Here is a 16,433-nt window from a genome sequence, read left to right as displayed (position 1 = left end):
ATCTACAAAAATGTAAAAACGAACTAAAGCTTATGTATATATTAAAGTTTTAAATCCTATTATACGTTAAAATGAAACCCCAATGAGAATTTGTTTAAACAACAACACCAGAGTTAGAAGCAATACGAGGCCATAAATCAGCACATTCTTTAGCGACTGGACCAGTAATAGCAGAACCTTTCATTTCACCCTTTGGATTAACAATGACACCGGCGTTATCTTCGAAGTATAAGTAGATACCATCCTTTCTTCTCCATGGTCTAGCTTGTCTAACAACAATGGCTGGCATAACTTTCTTTCTTAATTCTGGTTTACCCTTTTTAACGGTAGCCATAACCATATCACCGGCAGAAGCAGCAGGCAATCTGTTTAATCTAGCACCGAAACCTTTAACGGCTAAGATGTATAAGTTTCTAGCACCAGAGTTATCACAACAATTTAAAACGGCACCAGTTGGTAAACCTAACTATATAATCGGGTTAGTAAATATTCAAAATAACAAGTGATTAACTTCAACAAAAACGAAATGAATTATATAACCATTCAAAAATTTGATTCAATAGTCCATTACTTTTGACCAATTTTTCATTTGTCAAAATTTTTCATTCTCCATTACTTCATTAATCACATTATCATCATGGGGGGAAACGGTACATACAGACATACGGAATTTGTTACCGGAAGCACCTGAACCAGACATGTTTGCTTATTATTGATTAGAGTATATCGGTAAGAAGTAAGAAAAGGAAGAAATATTAATCTAACAGATTAATTTTTGGTGATAATTTTTCCCTCGCTATACCATCACAGGGCAGGACTAAAAGAAAATTTTTTTGGTTTCTCTTCGGTGCGAACCAGGGCGGATGCCCTAGCGAAGAAAACACGCGCACGTGATATACAAAAAAACTTTCAATTTTTCTTTTTCCAAATTCATCACACCCGTAAACCAGACTTGGTGTACAGACCAATGTAAAGGACGGAAACACGACGTACGCTGCATTCGGAGGAAAAACCTGCTGCGGAATACGGGAATCCCGCAATCCAAATCTTCGACACATTTCACTTGCAAAATTCACTTGCAGCGAGAAAAAGTCGAGCAGACGACTTAGGACAAAATAGGAACCCCGAACTGCCACTAGGGTCTAAAAAGGACCATGGAAAACATGCTGGGGGGGAGGGGCGAAACAGGGCCTTGAGGCAAGTCCAGAATCAGGGATCAGGAAAGACTCCCCTGGAAAGATCAAGACAATCAACATAAACAAAGAAAAAAGCGTTCGCTTGTACCTGAGACAAGGTGAGTTCTTTTAGTGGTAATACACTTGCTGCTTTGGGGGGAGAGCATTCTTTAGTGCGAGCCAAATAAGGCCGAGCCCGTGCTCCTTCCGGGTGGAGGACAATCTAATTTGCGCCTTTAGATCGACTAGCAACAAAGGCGCCAAACAACAACATTACAACGGAGGATATCGAGACGAGCAATATAGGTATAAATCATATGGTATTAAGATTATCGAAAGATATATAGTAAATGACAAGAATTAAAGTAGAAGACGTATAAATACATAAATCGTAATGACCCATCACAAGCACCGTAAGCAAAAAGAACGTACTAAAAAAGGATAGTTTTATAAAGTTTAAAAAGTAAGAAATGAAATGAAATGGAAAACGGAGAAATCAAAGAGCTTGTATTAATTAACCACTTTCAAAGAGCCTGGATTTCTTGCAATCATATCAGGTAATGAGCCATCACTTAAGCGTCTTCTACCTAATTCTTCTGGTCTATTAAAATTGAAATCATCATTATGATCAAAATTAGAAAATGGTTCATCATTATTCAGATGAGAACTGTAGGAATGGTTGAAATCACTCGAGTTTTGATTATGATGATTGATGTGATTATTGGAATTATTAGAATTATGATTTGAACTTGGTGTTCTACGGGCACCACCAGACGGAGCCATTGCCACTCCCATTGCCCCTAATGCGGCACTACCGTTACTTGGGTTGTTTGAATTATGATTGAATGGATGAGAGTTAATTTGATAATCGGATGAAAACTTTTCTGGCCCACTAAGAGTGAATTCATCATCATGACTATCATCAAGATTACCATCTTTATTTTTACGATGCCAAAGGAAAAAGAAAACTCCTCCAGCCAATAAACCAGCACCAGCGATTGAACCAATCACTGCACCAACTATACCCCCGGTACTAATTGATTTTTTAGAGCCAGAGTGTGAGTTGGTATTGCTGTTGGCGTTGGTATTAGAGTCACTTGATCCAGTGGCCGAAGCAGTCTTTGTAATTTCAATAACCGAAGCTTGACTCGACGAGCCACTTGGTCCAGAGGTGATAGTGGAAACGAGAGTAGTCATATCTTTGGATTTGGTAGATGTAGATGTAGATGAACTGGATGAACTGGATGTACTAGATGAACTGGATGAACTGGAGGAACTCGAGGAGCTGGATGAACTAGAAGAACTAGAGGAACTGGATGGACTCGAACTAGAAGAACTAGAACTCGAAGAACTCGAACTCGAACTCGAACTCGAACTAGAACTAGAACTAGAACTCGAGCTTGACTCATTATCAGCGTCCGAATTAACATAAATCAAAAAGTAGTTGTCCCCACCACAATTTTCATCCGGATAACCTTGACAAGGAGTGTCACACTTATCATCATCCACCTGGTCGCTTTTATCAGGATCAGAAGATCCACAGTAGCAGTATTTACCATCCGAAAGAGCAGCCAATCTTTTACCAGAACATTGGGACTCACAATGTGAAGAGGTTTGCCAGGTATATTCATCAGAATAATCCAAGGTCAGTTTGACATCCGAAGATTTGTAACAGCCCAATTTCAGAAAAGAATCTGCTGATGTTAGCGAAAGTAAGAAGAAAAGTAGATATAGAGTTTTCATCTTGATCGATAAGCTTGGTGTTAACGAGAGTCTTTCGATCAAGTAGCAAAGAATGATAAAGAAGTAGAATCAATAAGTTTTATAGAAACGAAACCAAAATGAAAATGGAAAAAAAAAAAAAAAGAAAAAAGAATGAAAGAAGAATGAAAGACAGAAGGAAAAGAACAAAGGACGAGGTTACCCAAAAACAAAAAAAAATAATAATAATAAAAGTAAAAAATATCTAAAATATATAAATATAAAAAAAAAAAAATCAGAAAAAAATTAAAAAAATAACAGAGAAACAACATAAAAAAAAAAAAAAAATAATAATGTATATATAATAACATGTAAAAATAAATATGACAAAAAATAAACATAAAAATAAAAATGACTGGAATTTCCACAAAACCAAAAACATAAACATAATATCCATATTTAACTTTTTGCGTAGAAAATAAATCCTAACGGAATCAACTCTAACATCGGCTCACCGATCGCTTTCAACACTTTTAACTACATCCCCTTCAGTAAGTTATCCACCAGAACACTTACTCAGTCACATCACCCTCTGCACCCACCGACCCTGAAACACCCACTAGCAACCTGGCTCGTGCTTGACGCTGGCATGCGGACTATAGCACGCGTACAGTGGATCGTGTTCAGGGTTGCTAATGGATTGTTTATAATTGTCTTGAATTGAAACTGGAGCGGGTCGTGGCGCACCCGCAAAACCGTCTGCTCGCCATTGCAAATAAAAACTGCGCTTGCGCGGGCGAGTGAAAAATTTGATCTACTTCTTCTTTATCGTTGAATGGATTGATCTCTGAATGTATTTGGTGAACCAGTTTGACCAGTGTACTTTGAATCTATTCATAGATTAGTGCGGCCTCTTTCGCTAACCACGATCATTCTTTTTCCTTAGATCGTTGTTTGATAGTAGTGGGGCATACATGTTTTGTAATAACCGAACGACTCGTACAGTTGAAATTACTGGGTCATCGCATATTGACTCTACGTGTATATATTCGTGATTCATTTGAGTTGCGTGTAATAGGAATGAATTCATCTGCACTTAGGGTAGAGAAACCCTATAAGCCGGATCCATGGGGGCGGAACCTGCAAGACCCTCCCACTCGTCTAAGAGTCTATTCGGGTTAACTTTAGCAAGGCAACCATCGTATGACAGAACTCACTTCTAGAATACTTGTATAGAATGTGTTTTAGTTGTGTACCAGGCTGCAAAAGCCTGGTGCATGGGTGTTATATGGTGCATGGGTGTGTTTTTTGCCGGTGGTGTGCGCTTACCGTATCGAAAAGGTACTAAAGGTATTTTTTTGATTTCAAATGGTTCCAACGAAGCACTTTATTAGATCGAATATGTCATTAGAATCACCTAAAAGTATCGAGTCGATACTAGAGCAGTATACTCACGAGCTTAAGCAGTTGGAAATACCAAGCGTGCTGACTTTTAGCGAAGTCCGGTCTCCATATATATCACAATTGAAATTAAATCGATTGAAAAATGACTTGCCTAACCTATTAATTAACTTGAATAATTTTAAAAATTTTAAGAATTACGATAGATTAAGGAATACTATAGTGAGCTTGTCAAATGAAATTGATGAAAAACTTTATATAACGAAGTATCACTTAAAAAAAGAACGGAAAACTCAATTGGTTGAGGTTAAAGAAGAACCCCAACAATTACAAGAACCACTACTTAATGAAGAAGAAGACTTGAATGAGTTACGTCAAAGACTTATTTCTGATAACTCATACTCCAATTATACCACTAATGATCAACAAAATGACTACCACGAATCTATACAAGATGATTTATATAAAGATTTAACTAGTTTAGCATCGTCATTGAAAAATTCTGCTCTTAGCTTATCGAATAAAATCATTGATGATACTAAAGTGTTGTCGAAAACATCAGATAACTTATACCAAAACGAAAGTTTGATGAAGGTTGTTGGTGTAAACTTGAATAATTATTTATTGAATAAATCTTCTGGTAAAATAAGCATTTGGTTTTTAATCAAAGTTATGATATCAATTTTCCTACTTTTCTTAATAATGATTTTATTAATTAAGATACTACCTAAAATGTGATATTTAAATTGTTAATTGTTAAATTTATTTATATATAAGGTTTGAAAAAATCAAAACCAAAAGAAAAAATAATCAAATTAAAACTAATGGCAAAGGGAAGAGAAGAAGAAAAAATCATCAAATATAAATCAGAAAAATGAATCAGAACAAAACTGTGAAAAGCAAATAATAATAATAATAATAGTAATAGTAATAATAATAATAGTAGTAATAATAATAATAATAATAATAATAATAATAATAATAAAATATAATAATAAAATAGTAATAATAATTAGATCAAGAAGTAGACCACCATAAACGAATAATAAAAAGCAAAAGTGAAAATTTTTAAAGAAAACATGTCAATGACCGAAAAAAAGAAAATAAATCAAACTTACTGTTCAACGTTATTAATTGCACCAATTGAATTATCATCAGAAGCTTCTTGTTGGAGTTGTTGAATTTGTTCATCACTCATAAATTCATTATCAGAAAATGAGCTTGAATCAAATCCGTTCATTTGATTTTGACCTTGATTTTGATTTTGAAATTGTCTTGGTAAATTACCACATCTATCTTTACCAAAATTGATTTTTAAAGTTTTATAATCATTAAAAGATTTGATACCATCAATTGCTTTAATTGCATTTGCAATATTAACAAAATTAATGAATGCACAATTTTTTTCTTCTAAATAATTAATTTGTTCAATATCACCAAATTTAGTAAAATCATCTCTTAATTTATTTGGATTATAATATTCAAAATCAATTATATTCCCAATATAAATATTTCTTGAAGCACCATTGGATACTGCCAATGATAATGCATTAGATAATGGACCACTGTGTTTTCCCCATCCAACTTTGATTCTTCTATTATGAATAGTTAATCCATGTAATTGACACATGGCGAAAAACTGTGCAGCAGCAATTGGATCAATAAAAGTTATAAAACAAACATGACGTTCTTTTAAAAATCTAATACTTTGTAATAAACCACCTCTAACAACATTACAAATTTCTTCAACAGAAGAATCTTGATGTAAATTACCCAAATAAACAGTTCTATTACCTAAATTATTAGCACCACCAGCTTGAGTAGCAATTTGGGCAGCTGCAGCAGATTGTTGGACTAAAGCACTTGAAATGAATTCACGATCTGCAGCAGTAACAATGTGTTCCATACCTGGAGCTAAACCTAAATATTGGGCTGCATTATGTTGTTGAGTTTTAGTAATAAATGCACATCTGTCTTTACCATAAAAACATTTTTTATCTAAATATTTTTCTTTTAAAGGTAAATTAGCAACACATCTTATTGCACTTAAAATTGATAAGAAATGAATAAAAGCAATACCTTTTTCTGGAATAATTTTAATACAATCAATAACTCCATAACATGATAAATCTTCTCTCAATTCTTCTTCAGTAATTAATTCTCCATTTGCTGGATTATTTAAATTACCTAAATAAACATTTCTAGTGGCACCATCTCTTTGAATAGCTTCCATAACAGCTGGCAAAATTGAAGTATTTTTACCCCAACCAATTCTAATATCATGACCTTTAATACTTAATTTTTTCAAGATACAATCAGAATGGAATAATAAAGCTGATTGTTGATCTATAAAAGAAATGAATGCACAATTTTTAGAAGGTAAAATTTTAACATTTTCTAAAATTCCACTTCTAACATAATCTAATAATTCATTTGGTTGTATATCTGAAGGTATATTACCCAAATAAACAGTACGAGAAGGAGCCACCGAGCCATTTTGACCACCAGATTGTTGAGGGGTTGGAGTACCATTAGCACCAAAAATGATATCATTATTTTGACCATTTGGAGTACCTGGAATTAAATTAACATTTGATAAATTACCACTTGGAATACCAGCACCACCATTAACTTGAGCAGCATTGGAACCTGGAGGATATTGACCTTGATAAGCACCATTAACTTGAGATAATCCATTAACATCATCTAAATTAAGCCCATGTTGATGAGGATTAACCATACCATTTTGAGATTCCAAAAAAGTAGATTCATCAGTTGGAGCACCAGAATAAAATTGATGACCGTTAGCATTAACACTAGGAGCATTCATATCAACACCGTTGAAATTAAACCCGGCTTCTGATTGATATTGAGGGTATTGTTGATCGTAAGAAGAAGGCCTTGAATCAATGGATGCAGTCATACCATCTGGATTAACCAATTGGTCATCAGACCCTTGCTGAGCATAAAACTGAGGTGGGTAATATGACTGGGCCATGTATTGTTGAGGAATACCTTGGAAAGGATCGTAGTAAGACATTTCGAAATAAAAAGATCAAGTAAAACTTTTTTTTTATAGAAACAAAAGAAACAAATGGAAAAGTTTAGAATGAGATTGAATCAGTGGAACCAATATAAAAAAAAACTGAAAAGAATACAAAGAAAGAACAAAAAATCAACGAAAAAAAGCTATAACTTCTTTGCCCAAATTATAAGAACTATAATATAAGAATGATTTGAAAAATATTTACTTGAAATGAAAAATGGAGTGTAAAAATGACTGATTTGGAATGAAAGGGAAACGACGTTATTGGAAAAAAGCCCCTTTTTCTTCTTTTTTTAATTTGTTAACCTTTATAAATGAGGATATGGATAAGATGAATATCTTGTAATATATATATAAAAAACAAGGTAATGGAAAAAGCAACCAAATAAATTAATAAAATTTGCAAATAACTTACCAAGACAAACAATCTTAACAATCTTTACTGTCTAAACTATGAAAAGCTTGTAAAGAATCAAGGCTAGTTGGTAGAAGAAGTAAAGAAACAAGTAAAAGTTAAAGAAAGGAAAAAAAAGAAAGAAAATGAACAAAAAAAAAAAAGTAGGAAAAATGAAACAAAAAAAGGGAAAGGAGACTAGAAAATTGTGATGAGGTTAAACCTATTGAATACAACAAGCTTTCAGTCTCTCTTAATGGATTTAAATCGGTTCTGCGTGGGAGAATATAATTATTTGTAAAGCAGAAGAAGAAGAAGATCTAACAGAAAAACTTCAAATTATTTCAGTTGGCGCTCTCAACTTTTTCTTTTCTGTTCTTTTTTAGCCAATTTTCATTTTTTTTTGTTTTGTTAGCGGTTTTTCTTTTTTTATTTGATCTCTGCGCTGCTCTTTTTTTGTTACTGAAAAATTTTTCATTTATTCTACTCTATTATAAGATGGGTGTATTGGGTATTGTACTACAGGAGTTACATGTAGTTGGAGGTGGAGGACTGTAGAACCCACTCACTGGAGGGTCACTGGGCAGAAGCGTACAGTGGGACAGTAGTCAGCACAGGGGGACAGTAGTCAGCACAATCAGACAGGATTAAGTCCAGTCAGTTTCAGTCAGTTCAATGATAGTAGCCAGTACATCGAGTTGGCCAGTAGTCAGTATGGCCAGTAGTCAGTATGGCCGGATATCAAAGTCTATTCAAGTCGGTGAATCCACAAAGTCAATTGAGAATTGCTGCACAATTAAACTGACAATTAAACTGCTCTGTCTTTCACTCAACCAGAAAGAACCCTTGTGCTGGAGTCTCTTCATGCTAACACTCTGTCTAATTCACTTGCTTTATTGTTTGCAGGCCAGAGTTTCTCCTACTTATTTCGGTTTGTTGTCATGTTTCTTCTCTATACCTTTAACCTTTAACAATAGATTGTATGCTCCCTGAAAATTTTTATACCCTATTGTTGATGCACGCTTTAACGCAACATTATCCGCAGACTAATTAGCAAAATACTTCAAAAAAGCTTCAATTTTAGTCTTCTTCTTCACTGTAGTCGGTGTCTGCCCCGGAGTCAAGGCTTTCCTTTTCTCCCTCGCGGTCAGTTGTAACCATGTCATGGTCTTCTTGTTTAACCTCAACTTCTTTACTCCTATCTTTCTCATCCGCTTGCTTTTGCTCTAATTGGGTCTCGTCTATTTCCTGTTCATCACTACTGTGGGATTCACTATCGTCAATGTCCATTTCATTGGCCAGATACTCAGTGTCCTCTTGAGTAGCGTTATCCTCTTTAACTGGCTCCTTTTTCCTTCTCTTGGGCCTATTCTCCTCCTTTTGCTTCCGTTTTCTGGTTGGTGGCTTATATGCTTCATCAATTTCATCGGGGATTTCTTCCTTCTTTATTACTCCGTGATTGAAATTTTTCCTATTCTGCTCAATGTAAGTTTGATTCAAATATTCTAATTCATTTTCATTTCTCCCTTCTAATTCCCATATCCTACTCTTCTTTGCATTCAATACCTGGTAGAACTTGTCCTGTAAATCTTCAACGATCTCCTCGTACTCTTGTCTAATTTCGTCAATCTCTTTGGTCTTGAGCATAACTAATTCATCTAAACTCTTCTCTTTTTTAGCCATTCTATCCACTATGGCCTTCAATTTATCGTTTTGACCCGAAATAGCTTCCATCCAATTGAATATCTCAAAGACATCCTGTTTGATTTCCTTCGGAAGCTTCTCTTCTTCATCGTCCACTTGCGCAAGTGGGATCTCCCCTAGCTTCACCGGTAGTTTGGCTCGAGTTTGGATTATTAGCACCATCTCTGAATCACTCACTTCCTCAACCTCGTGGTTCTTACTGTCGTATTCACTTTCCGTAATCAAATCGGCCACTATTTGTAAATCTTCAACTTCATGTTCGAATGAAAGTAGCTCATATACAATTCCTCGCCACTCTTCATCATTGTATTTTTTAGTCTGCTTCTTTCCTTTGAGTTCAATTATATTACTTTCCGTTAAACATACATAAAATACCCCTTCTTGACAAATTGCTGCAATCACTGTCTTATCTTTCTGTCTATTCACATTGAGAAAAGCACTTTTCTTCGTGATCACTTCTTTGCTGGCCTTTTCAATTATTGTAAGTGGTATGTGTCCAAAAGTACCGTCTTTAAAGTTTCTTGAAGTACTTGTCGGCTTTGGCGACATAATGTAATGAATGCCTCTTGTACTTCTGAAAAGAATCGTAGATATTGGCTGTAAATTGGTAGATCTTTTTTTTTTTGTTTGTTTGTTCGTCTCTCAAGTTTTACTACGTTCCACTGATCAAACTGATAATCTAATTAAACTATTTACAAGGTATAAAGGATTAAATAGTATACTAGTAGAATGGAGACCATCCACAGTAAATTAATGCTAATTGCTCTGGGCTTGTAGCTTCTTGTATTAGCTCTCTCACAACTGCTTCTACACTCAAGCCTTCCCCAATCAATTTATCTGCAACAGTTGAAACTGCAACCCCGGCCTCTGATGCATCGTCTTCTGGGGCAACCCGCCTATCTATAGTAGTCTCTTCTTGCAATTTCTTCTTTTTTATTGGTGAGATTGTCCAAGCATATAAGGGATCCCATCGTAAAACATCTAAAATAGCCAATATATGTTCTTTGTTGGATCTCAAGACTCTAAAGGTATGTTCACAAGATTTACTGAACCCTCCTCTAGTCTCGGTGACCCCGAACCCATCAACAATATCACGAGTTAATCTGAACGGTACTGTTTCAGGTATAGGTAATCTTTTCCCTTGATCAAATGCAACCCCTAGGTCGATATGCACTGGCTCACCAGTATTAGTATCAATTAAGATATTGTTGCAATGTCTATCTCCCAAGCCCAATATATAGCCAACCATAGAAGTTGTAGCAATTCCTCGGGTATATTTGGTACGGCAAGCTAACCACTTATCAGGGGTTAAGAAATTGTCAAAGAAGAAATACCTGAAAACAGGTTTAATTTTTTTGGTGATGCTTTCATATACTTTAAGTCTTTCCCCTTTTCCACCGTTCTGGCAGTTTTTCATCATGCTTCGTGCCTTATCCATCTTTAAAGAGTCTTTTGCATGATAAGGCTTAATGATTTCTATGAATGCTTCCGAATTAGCGACAAACTCAATTATACCCGCTTGTGGGCCTAAGGGAACAGCTTTATATGTACGAACCTTCAATTGCCGTTTTCTTGTTTCTTTATCCGTCGAAAATATCTCATTGACTTTTTCAAAAACTTGTTCCATGATGGAGTCTTGTCGAAGATCATCGGCACCAGATTTAAAAAGACATTTGTGCATGGTTCCATCTGAAAGTCTAAATTTTGCAATTTTTGGTAAGCTGAGACCCGACATTGCAATACTAAGAGTTGGTTCCATATAGCTCATTTTAACAACGTCTCGATAGCCGGTATGACTTATTGGCAAACTAATGGTTGGTGGAGGAATTGGAGGTAAGTTTTCCATCCAATACGACCCAATCGAAACTTTCTTCAAATTGATAGATCTTCCCTTTGAACCTTTATACTCGGCTAGGGAAATTGATTCATCGCATAATCTTTCTATAGGATTTAATATTTCACTGATGTATGTTTTAGAAGATCCATTGGCATAAAGATCTTGAAGCATTTTCTTAGCGACGTTTGTCTTGGCTTCCATAGCAGTGTTCGAATCTTTGACGGCAACGCCTTCATGCTTCTTCATGGAAAAAAGTTGATAAAGAGAATGGTATGGATGATCTCGGCATAGCTTAAGAATAAGTTTCCGAAGTAAACCTTGAAAGTTAATTGATTCATCCGATATTCTTGAGACAAGTTGTGTGCTCCATCCTATCAATTTATAAGTCGGAATATGATTAATATCACCTGCTAACAGATTTTGCAATTCGTCAGCATGAGAAAACTCCAAGAAAAACGATATGAATTTATCTAAATCTTCACCGGATTTATCATTGATGATAATGGATTTTAAATAAAACTGGACAGCTTTGTTCCTAAAGTTATCAGAATTATCATTAAGAGAATTGAGCTCAGCTCGATCAGAGTTTAGTTCACTTTTTAATTTTGTATAGTATTTTTGGATGGACACTTTGTCCTCTGTGGGAACCGGGACTGACCTGAAATGTGATTTGATTTCCTCTAGTTTGGAATGTTTTTCATTGACCCTTTTATTCATTTTGGAGATCATTTCTCTGGTTGTATGAGATTTGAATTGTTGTTCACAAAAGTGGGCTAGTAATTGGTAAACTAACAATTTCTGTTGGACGTTCTCCATCGATTCTATCTGGTCGGTGATTGAAAGTACATACTTGTCCATTATGTTAGAAGCCAGGTCTTGCCTTGAATCTGACATCCACAGAACTAATTTAGCTGCAATAAGTCTTTGGTCAATATTCATCATCGGAATAGGGAGGTTTATGGGTTTCTTGGATAAAAGATCCCTCAACATTGCAACTGGTGAAACTGATTTGCCTTGGTCCCAGAGAGTGCATGCCGATTGATAAGTACATACACTAGATAAGCTTTGAGAAAGATCTTCAGGTAGTTGAAGGTGAAATTTTTTAATTGCTTCATTGAATAGAATGGTGGAGCCTATCATCTTTTGCAGTGCCTTCGATTGTCTAGCTAGGGCACCGTAACGATAAAGTTCATAAGCAAGGCCGTTAACCAGCTCTGCAAATAATGAATTAACCACGTCAGTATCTTTCATCTCTGTTAATAACTGAAAGGTAACCCTTCTGGCTAATAAAATGTTCTCAGACACATCAAAATCAGCGTCGTCAAACCATGAAGTCTTATTATAGAACTGGGTTTGTAAATCCGAAATATTCGTTATTTGCAAGTCTGTTTCTATTATATTTCCTATTCCTGATAAAACAGCTGTAGTTTTGAACCATTCCAAGGTATTAGATCTCAAGTCCTTTGAACTGGCGGACTTCATAGGAATTTCATCTTTGGATAACAAAATTTCCAACTGGGAAGAATGAAATAAGTCTAGGGCTTGTTTAGGATAATCTTGGATTTGCTTTAAAGTTTTATATATGTGCTCATGCTCTCCTCTAGCAGTTTTGGGGATTGAGATATCCCATTTGTTCAATTTCCAAGCCCATTCATAATTTTGCTTGTTATTTGAATATCCGGAGCCCTTGCTAAGTAACCTCGAAGCTCCCAAAAAACCGTTATCTAGCATGGACAGTAACATGTTTTTCTCGTAAGGAGGACCTGACCGCAAACTCAAGCTTGCATCTAAAAGACCACTGTTATATTGAACCCTTTCTTGTGCATCTGCACTTCGTGATATCATTGATAACGTGTAGTCCAATGACGTTTTCTCTGGTAATCCATATATTAGGTCTTCATCGTCGATAGAGTTGTAGATTTCTGACAATATTTTCGAATCATGGCTCAAAATGTTTGGATCTTCAGATCTATTGCAAAATTCTTCAAAGAAAAGCAAAGCAGTTTTATACTGTTTGCTTTTCGCAGCCAACCGATAGAAGCTCTCCAAATCTATTTTTTGATACATTTTCTCGAATACTGGAATCTTAGATTTTGCACCCATTCTTACTAAAAGCACTACCTTCGAAAAAAGTGAAACCAACTCTTTGGTCTTATTTTGCAATTTAATATACTCGTTTATGACCCTTAAAATAATATCCGAGCCTGCATCTCCTGATAGACCAATGAAATAGCATATAAAATCAGGTAGTGCCTCTTTAGCAAAACCGTTAACTTGAAAGACGAAAGTTGAAAGTAATACTGCCATACTCGTATATTTTGATAATTCTTGTATTAAAGCCAAAAGAAAACGAGTTGTCCACAAGTCAAAATTGCACGTAGAAAACGTTGTCAGAAAATGACTTATCAAATTATCAAGAGTTTCCCCTGTAACGAATAGATCCTCATCATAAGTATTGAGGAGAATGCACGAATGAAATTCTATTGGTGCAATATAAGCGTTAAACTTTTCAAAGTACCTCGAAAGTTGAATGTATTTCTCATCAGATATTGATGATTCAAACCTATAGATCAACACGCCTAAAATACTTTCGGCACAAGCTGCCTCTTCTATAGTACCCTCATCAAGATATTTTAAAATTATCTCCAAAATAGTATTCATAGTTTCTATTCTATCCTTGAAGTTTATCTTCATGTCAGCACCATATTCTTCTAGGTCTATGATTGAATCAATATTTTTAAGAGCTTGGCTATTCAAATAAAAATCGGAGAGAAAGTTGGTTGCCCAAATACCAAAACTAGTTGAAGTGCCAACAATTTCTTTCAATTTTACACTCAAAAGAACTTTGACGATTAAAGTCTTGTCTATTTCCACTTCCATAAAACTACTGTTCTGATTAAAGGACGTGTATATCCTTGATAAAAACATCACCAAATCTTTTTGTTGAGTTTTTGATGGAAAATACAAATATAAGCTAGGATCACCAAGAATACACTCGAGGTCTGCGGTTGTAATTAAGCAGGACTGACCTTGGAGGATAAGCGACGCTTTAAGTAAAACTGAACGTAATCTAATAGAGCCATCCAATGATTTGGAATATTTCTCGATTGATATAACAAGAGCTTGAAAACTCGACTGCTTGTTGAATAGTTCAGATGTTAATTTGACAATCAACCAAATGGTGTTAGCAGTTCCATAGCCATTAAGCCCTTCGATTTTCACTGTATTTAAAATATCCACAGCGTGTGGGTGAAGAGAGGGATTGTCTAGGTATGGAATGGCAGCCAGAATTAATAGCTTTGTCAAAGCAAGATCTTTGCATCCTCGGGCACCAATAGAAATAACGAATTTGATAAGCTTGATATATTGCTCTTTCTGGTCAGTTACAATACTGTTGGATAGAAGAAGCTGCAATCTTCTAACAAGAAAGTAAACTATGCGGATCAGCCAAAAGTCTTGTTCATTTCCAAAAAATTTATGTGCCAAACTTTTGAGTAATTCCATACTAGACAGGTAACTGATGCTAACTAGTCCTTTGCTAGACTTTAACGTATTAGGAACGGAAATTCCTGTAAATTCTTTTCGTGTTATTGATATATGTTCATTGGATACGTCAGTATATTTAATAATTTCAAGTATAATAATGGGTAGTTTCCTTTTGATCTCTGTCTTATATCTATCTTGTAAATAGTCCGAGAGTTTCACGAATATATTTGTTTTTATACTGTCTCCCGTGAATGAAAGCGCAACAGCTAAAGATAGACAATCAGAAACGATGTCTTTTACTGAGACCCTCTTTATTCTTGCTAACTGAACCAAAAGTTCTGACTCGAATTGATTATTTTTTGACGAAAGAGCCAAAGCAGAGATCTCCTGATAATTATCTTTTAAAAATTTCCCTCCATCATTATAACCAAATAACGTAAACGGGAACTCCATGATATCTAATCCATATCCAATCCAAAACTTCAAGACTTCGAACCTAAACAGCTTGAACAAACTCTTCGGATTTTTCAAGCCAAGATGTGATCGGATAATGTCGATAGCAAATTTGGAGTATGGAGTAAAGAACTTGTACCTTGAATACTCGATAAGGTTATAAATTGCAGCAATGGTGAGCTGGGAAGAGTTTTGAGATACTTGGGAAAAGAATAATGAAAAAGTTCCTGCCAGCTCGATAGATTGTTGCGGTAAATCAAATCCCAGATATAGATCAGTATATAACTTGGTTTGATCGCTTGTTGAAAGGTTCTTCATATAATAACACAATGATGGCAAAAATTTAATCTTTGTATTATTGGGAAACTGTTTGAACGTGTCAACAAGCATAACTCTGGCTTCCGTATTTGGAATAACTGATTCTTCTTTGAAAGTTAGAAGACTAACTATGAGTTTTGTGAACTCTAATATAGAAGCCTCTGTGATGATTAAGTCTTTACTAGCACAATGAAATGCAAAACCACATAAATCATAGAAATCTTTTTTAAATCCCCCATCATAACTCAGTCTAACACTTGGAAGAAAACAATTTAATAATTTACATAAAATCATAACAGTTAATTCATTCCTTTCGATTTTATGATTAGACATTGGTCCTTCACCAAAAATACGTATTATCTTTGTAAGATTTTCCTCGTAAATTCCTTCGATTTGAAATTTACCATGCATGATAACATCTATTAGGCTGTTAAGGGCGAATAAAACATCCAGGGTATCCATCGACTTGAAATAATGAATCAAAGCAGTGAAAGTATCGTTTGGACTTGATTCTCTTAGTCTGTGATAAGCAATAATAAATTGAACCACATTGGAGGAGGTATGAATCTCACATAACGAATCAATATAGGTCAATGACACAGGCTTATGGGTTGAAATGAGAGTTTCGGGGCTTGCTGACAGAAACTCATCATCGAACACACTAGAAAGGGGTATGTTATTTGCTTTAGAGAAACCAGAAGCTTTTGGCAAGAAGGAAGATTTTAACTTATCAAACGGGAATACTTCTGCAATCCTGTTGGAAAAATTCTGGCTTAAATGTTGAAATTCGAATGAGTTAAAATCTTTGATTAATTCTGACAGTTCGTCCTCATCGATTTCATGATCTCTTATTATTTCTAACATAGTTGAACAACGATAATCAATAGCACTAAGAATATGAGAATACTTACGTTTTTC

General features: G+C 35.1%; 7 protein-coding genes across 7 annotated transcripts; 2 read left to right on the top strand and 5 right to left on the bottom strand.

Moving 5' to 3' along the window:
• Positions 1–94: 94 nt before the first annotated feature.
• RPL23A (60S ribosomal protein uL14) lies at positions 95–700 on the bottom strand (the record flags this gene model as incomplete). The annotated part of the gene is made up of 2 exons (XM_020219110.1): positions 95–466; positions 659–700. The coding sequence occupies 2 exons, from the start codon at positions 698–700 to the stop codon at positions 95–97; spliced, it is 414 nt and encodes a 137-aa protein (XP_020073975.1).
• A 985-nt stretch (positions 701–1,685) lies between these two features.
• On the bottom strand, positions 1,686–2,918 carry WSC2 (Wsc2p; the record flags this gene model as incomplete). Its single annotated transcript, XM_020220310.1, has 1 exon — positions 1,686–2,918. One exon carries the CDS (start codon positions 2,916–2,918, stop codon positions 1,686–1,688), a length of 1,233 nt encoding a protein of 410 aa, XP_020073974.1.
• A 1,359-nt stretch (positions 2,919–4,277) lies between these two features.
• On the top strand, positions 4,278–5,015 carry HYPBUDRAFT_8369 (SNAP receptor; the record flags this gene model as incomplete). Its single annotated transcript, XM_020223728.1, has 1 exon — positions 4,278–5,015. The coding sequence occupies one exon, from the start codon at positions 4,278–4,280 to the stop codon at positions 5,013–5,015; it is 738 nt and encodes a 245-aa protein (XP_020073973.1).
• A 376-nt stretch (positions 5,016–5,391) lies between these two features.
• HYPBUDRAFT_115238 (uncharacterized protein) lies at positions 5,392–7,317 on the bottom strand (the record flags this gene model as incomplete). Its single annotated transcript, XM_020219105.1, has 1 exon — positions 5,392–7,317. One exon carries the CDS (start codon positions 7,315–7,317, stop codon positions 5,392–5,394), a length of 1,926 nt encoding a protein of 641 aa, XP_020073972.1.
• Positions 7,318–8,247: 930 nt separating this feature from the next.
• On the top strand, positions 8,248–8,753 carry HYPBUDRAFT_233859 (uncharacterized protein). Its single transcript, XM_020223166.1, has one exon. The coding sequence runs from the start codon at positions 8,393–8,395 to the stop codon at positions 8,708–8,710; it is 318 nt and encodes a 105-aa protein (XP_020073971.1). The 5' UTR covers positions 8,248–8,392; the 3' UTR covers positions 8,711–8,753.
• HYPBUDRAFT_233858 (uncharacterized protein) lies at positions 8,754–10,074 on the bottom strand. Its single transcript, XM_020223165.1, has one exon. The coding sequence runs from the start codon at positions 9,968–9,970 to the stop codon at positions 8,798–8,800; it is 1,173 nt and encodes a 390-aa protein (XP_020073970.1). The 5' UTR covers positions 9,971–10,074; the 3' UTR covers positions 8,754–8,797.
• An 18-nt stretch (positions 10,075–10,092) lies between these two features.
• TEL1 (DNA-binding protein kinase) lies at positions 10,093–13,927 on the bottom strand. Its single transcript, XM_020221953.1, has one exon. It carries the CDS (start codon positions 13,917–13,919, stop codon positions 10,143–10,145), a length of 3,777 nt encoding a protein of 1,258 aa, XP_020073969.1. The 5' UTR covers positions 13,920–13,927; the 3' UTR covers positions 10,093–10,142.
• Positions 13,928–16,433: the final 2,506 nt, after the last annotated feature.

This window comes from Hyphopichia burtonii (assembly GCF_001661395.1).
Source record: "Hyphopichia burtonii NRRL Y-1933 unplaced genomic scaffold HYPBUscaffold_9, whole genome shotgun sequence".
NCBI lineage: Eukaryota > Fungi > Ascomycota > Pichiomycetes > Serinales > Debaryomycetaceae > Hyphopichia > Hyphopichia burtonii.
The sequence above is the reverse complement of the archived record's forward strand: the minus strand, read 5'-3'. Positions and strand labels throughout refer to the sequence as shown.

Excerpts from the sequence above, each read along its gene's own strand:
- HYPBUDRAFT_233859 (XM_020223166.1), top strand. The coding sequence starts at position 8,393 with ATGATAGTAGCCAGTACATCGAGTTGGCCAGTAGTCAGTATGGCCAGT.
- HYPBUDRAFT_233858 (XM_020223165.1), bottom strand. The coding sequence starts at position 9,970 with ATGTCGCCAAAGCCGACAAGTACTTCAAGAAACTTTAAAGACGGTACT.
- TEL1 (XM_020221953.1), bottom strand. The coding sequence starts at position 13,919 with ATGAATACTATTTTGGAGATAATTTTAAAATATCTTGATGAGGGTACT.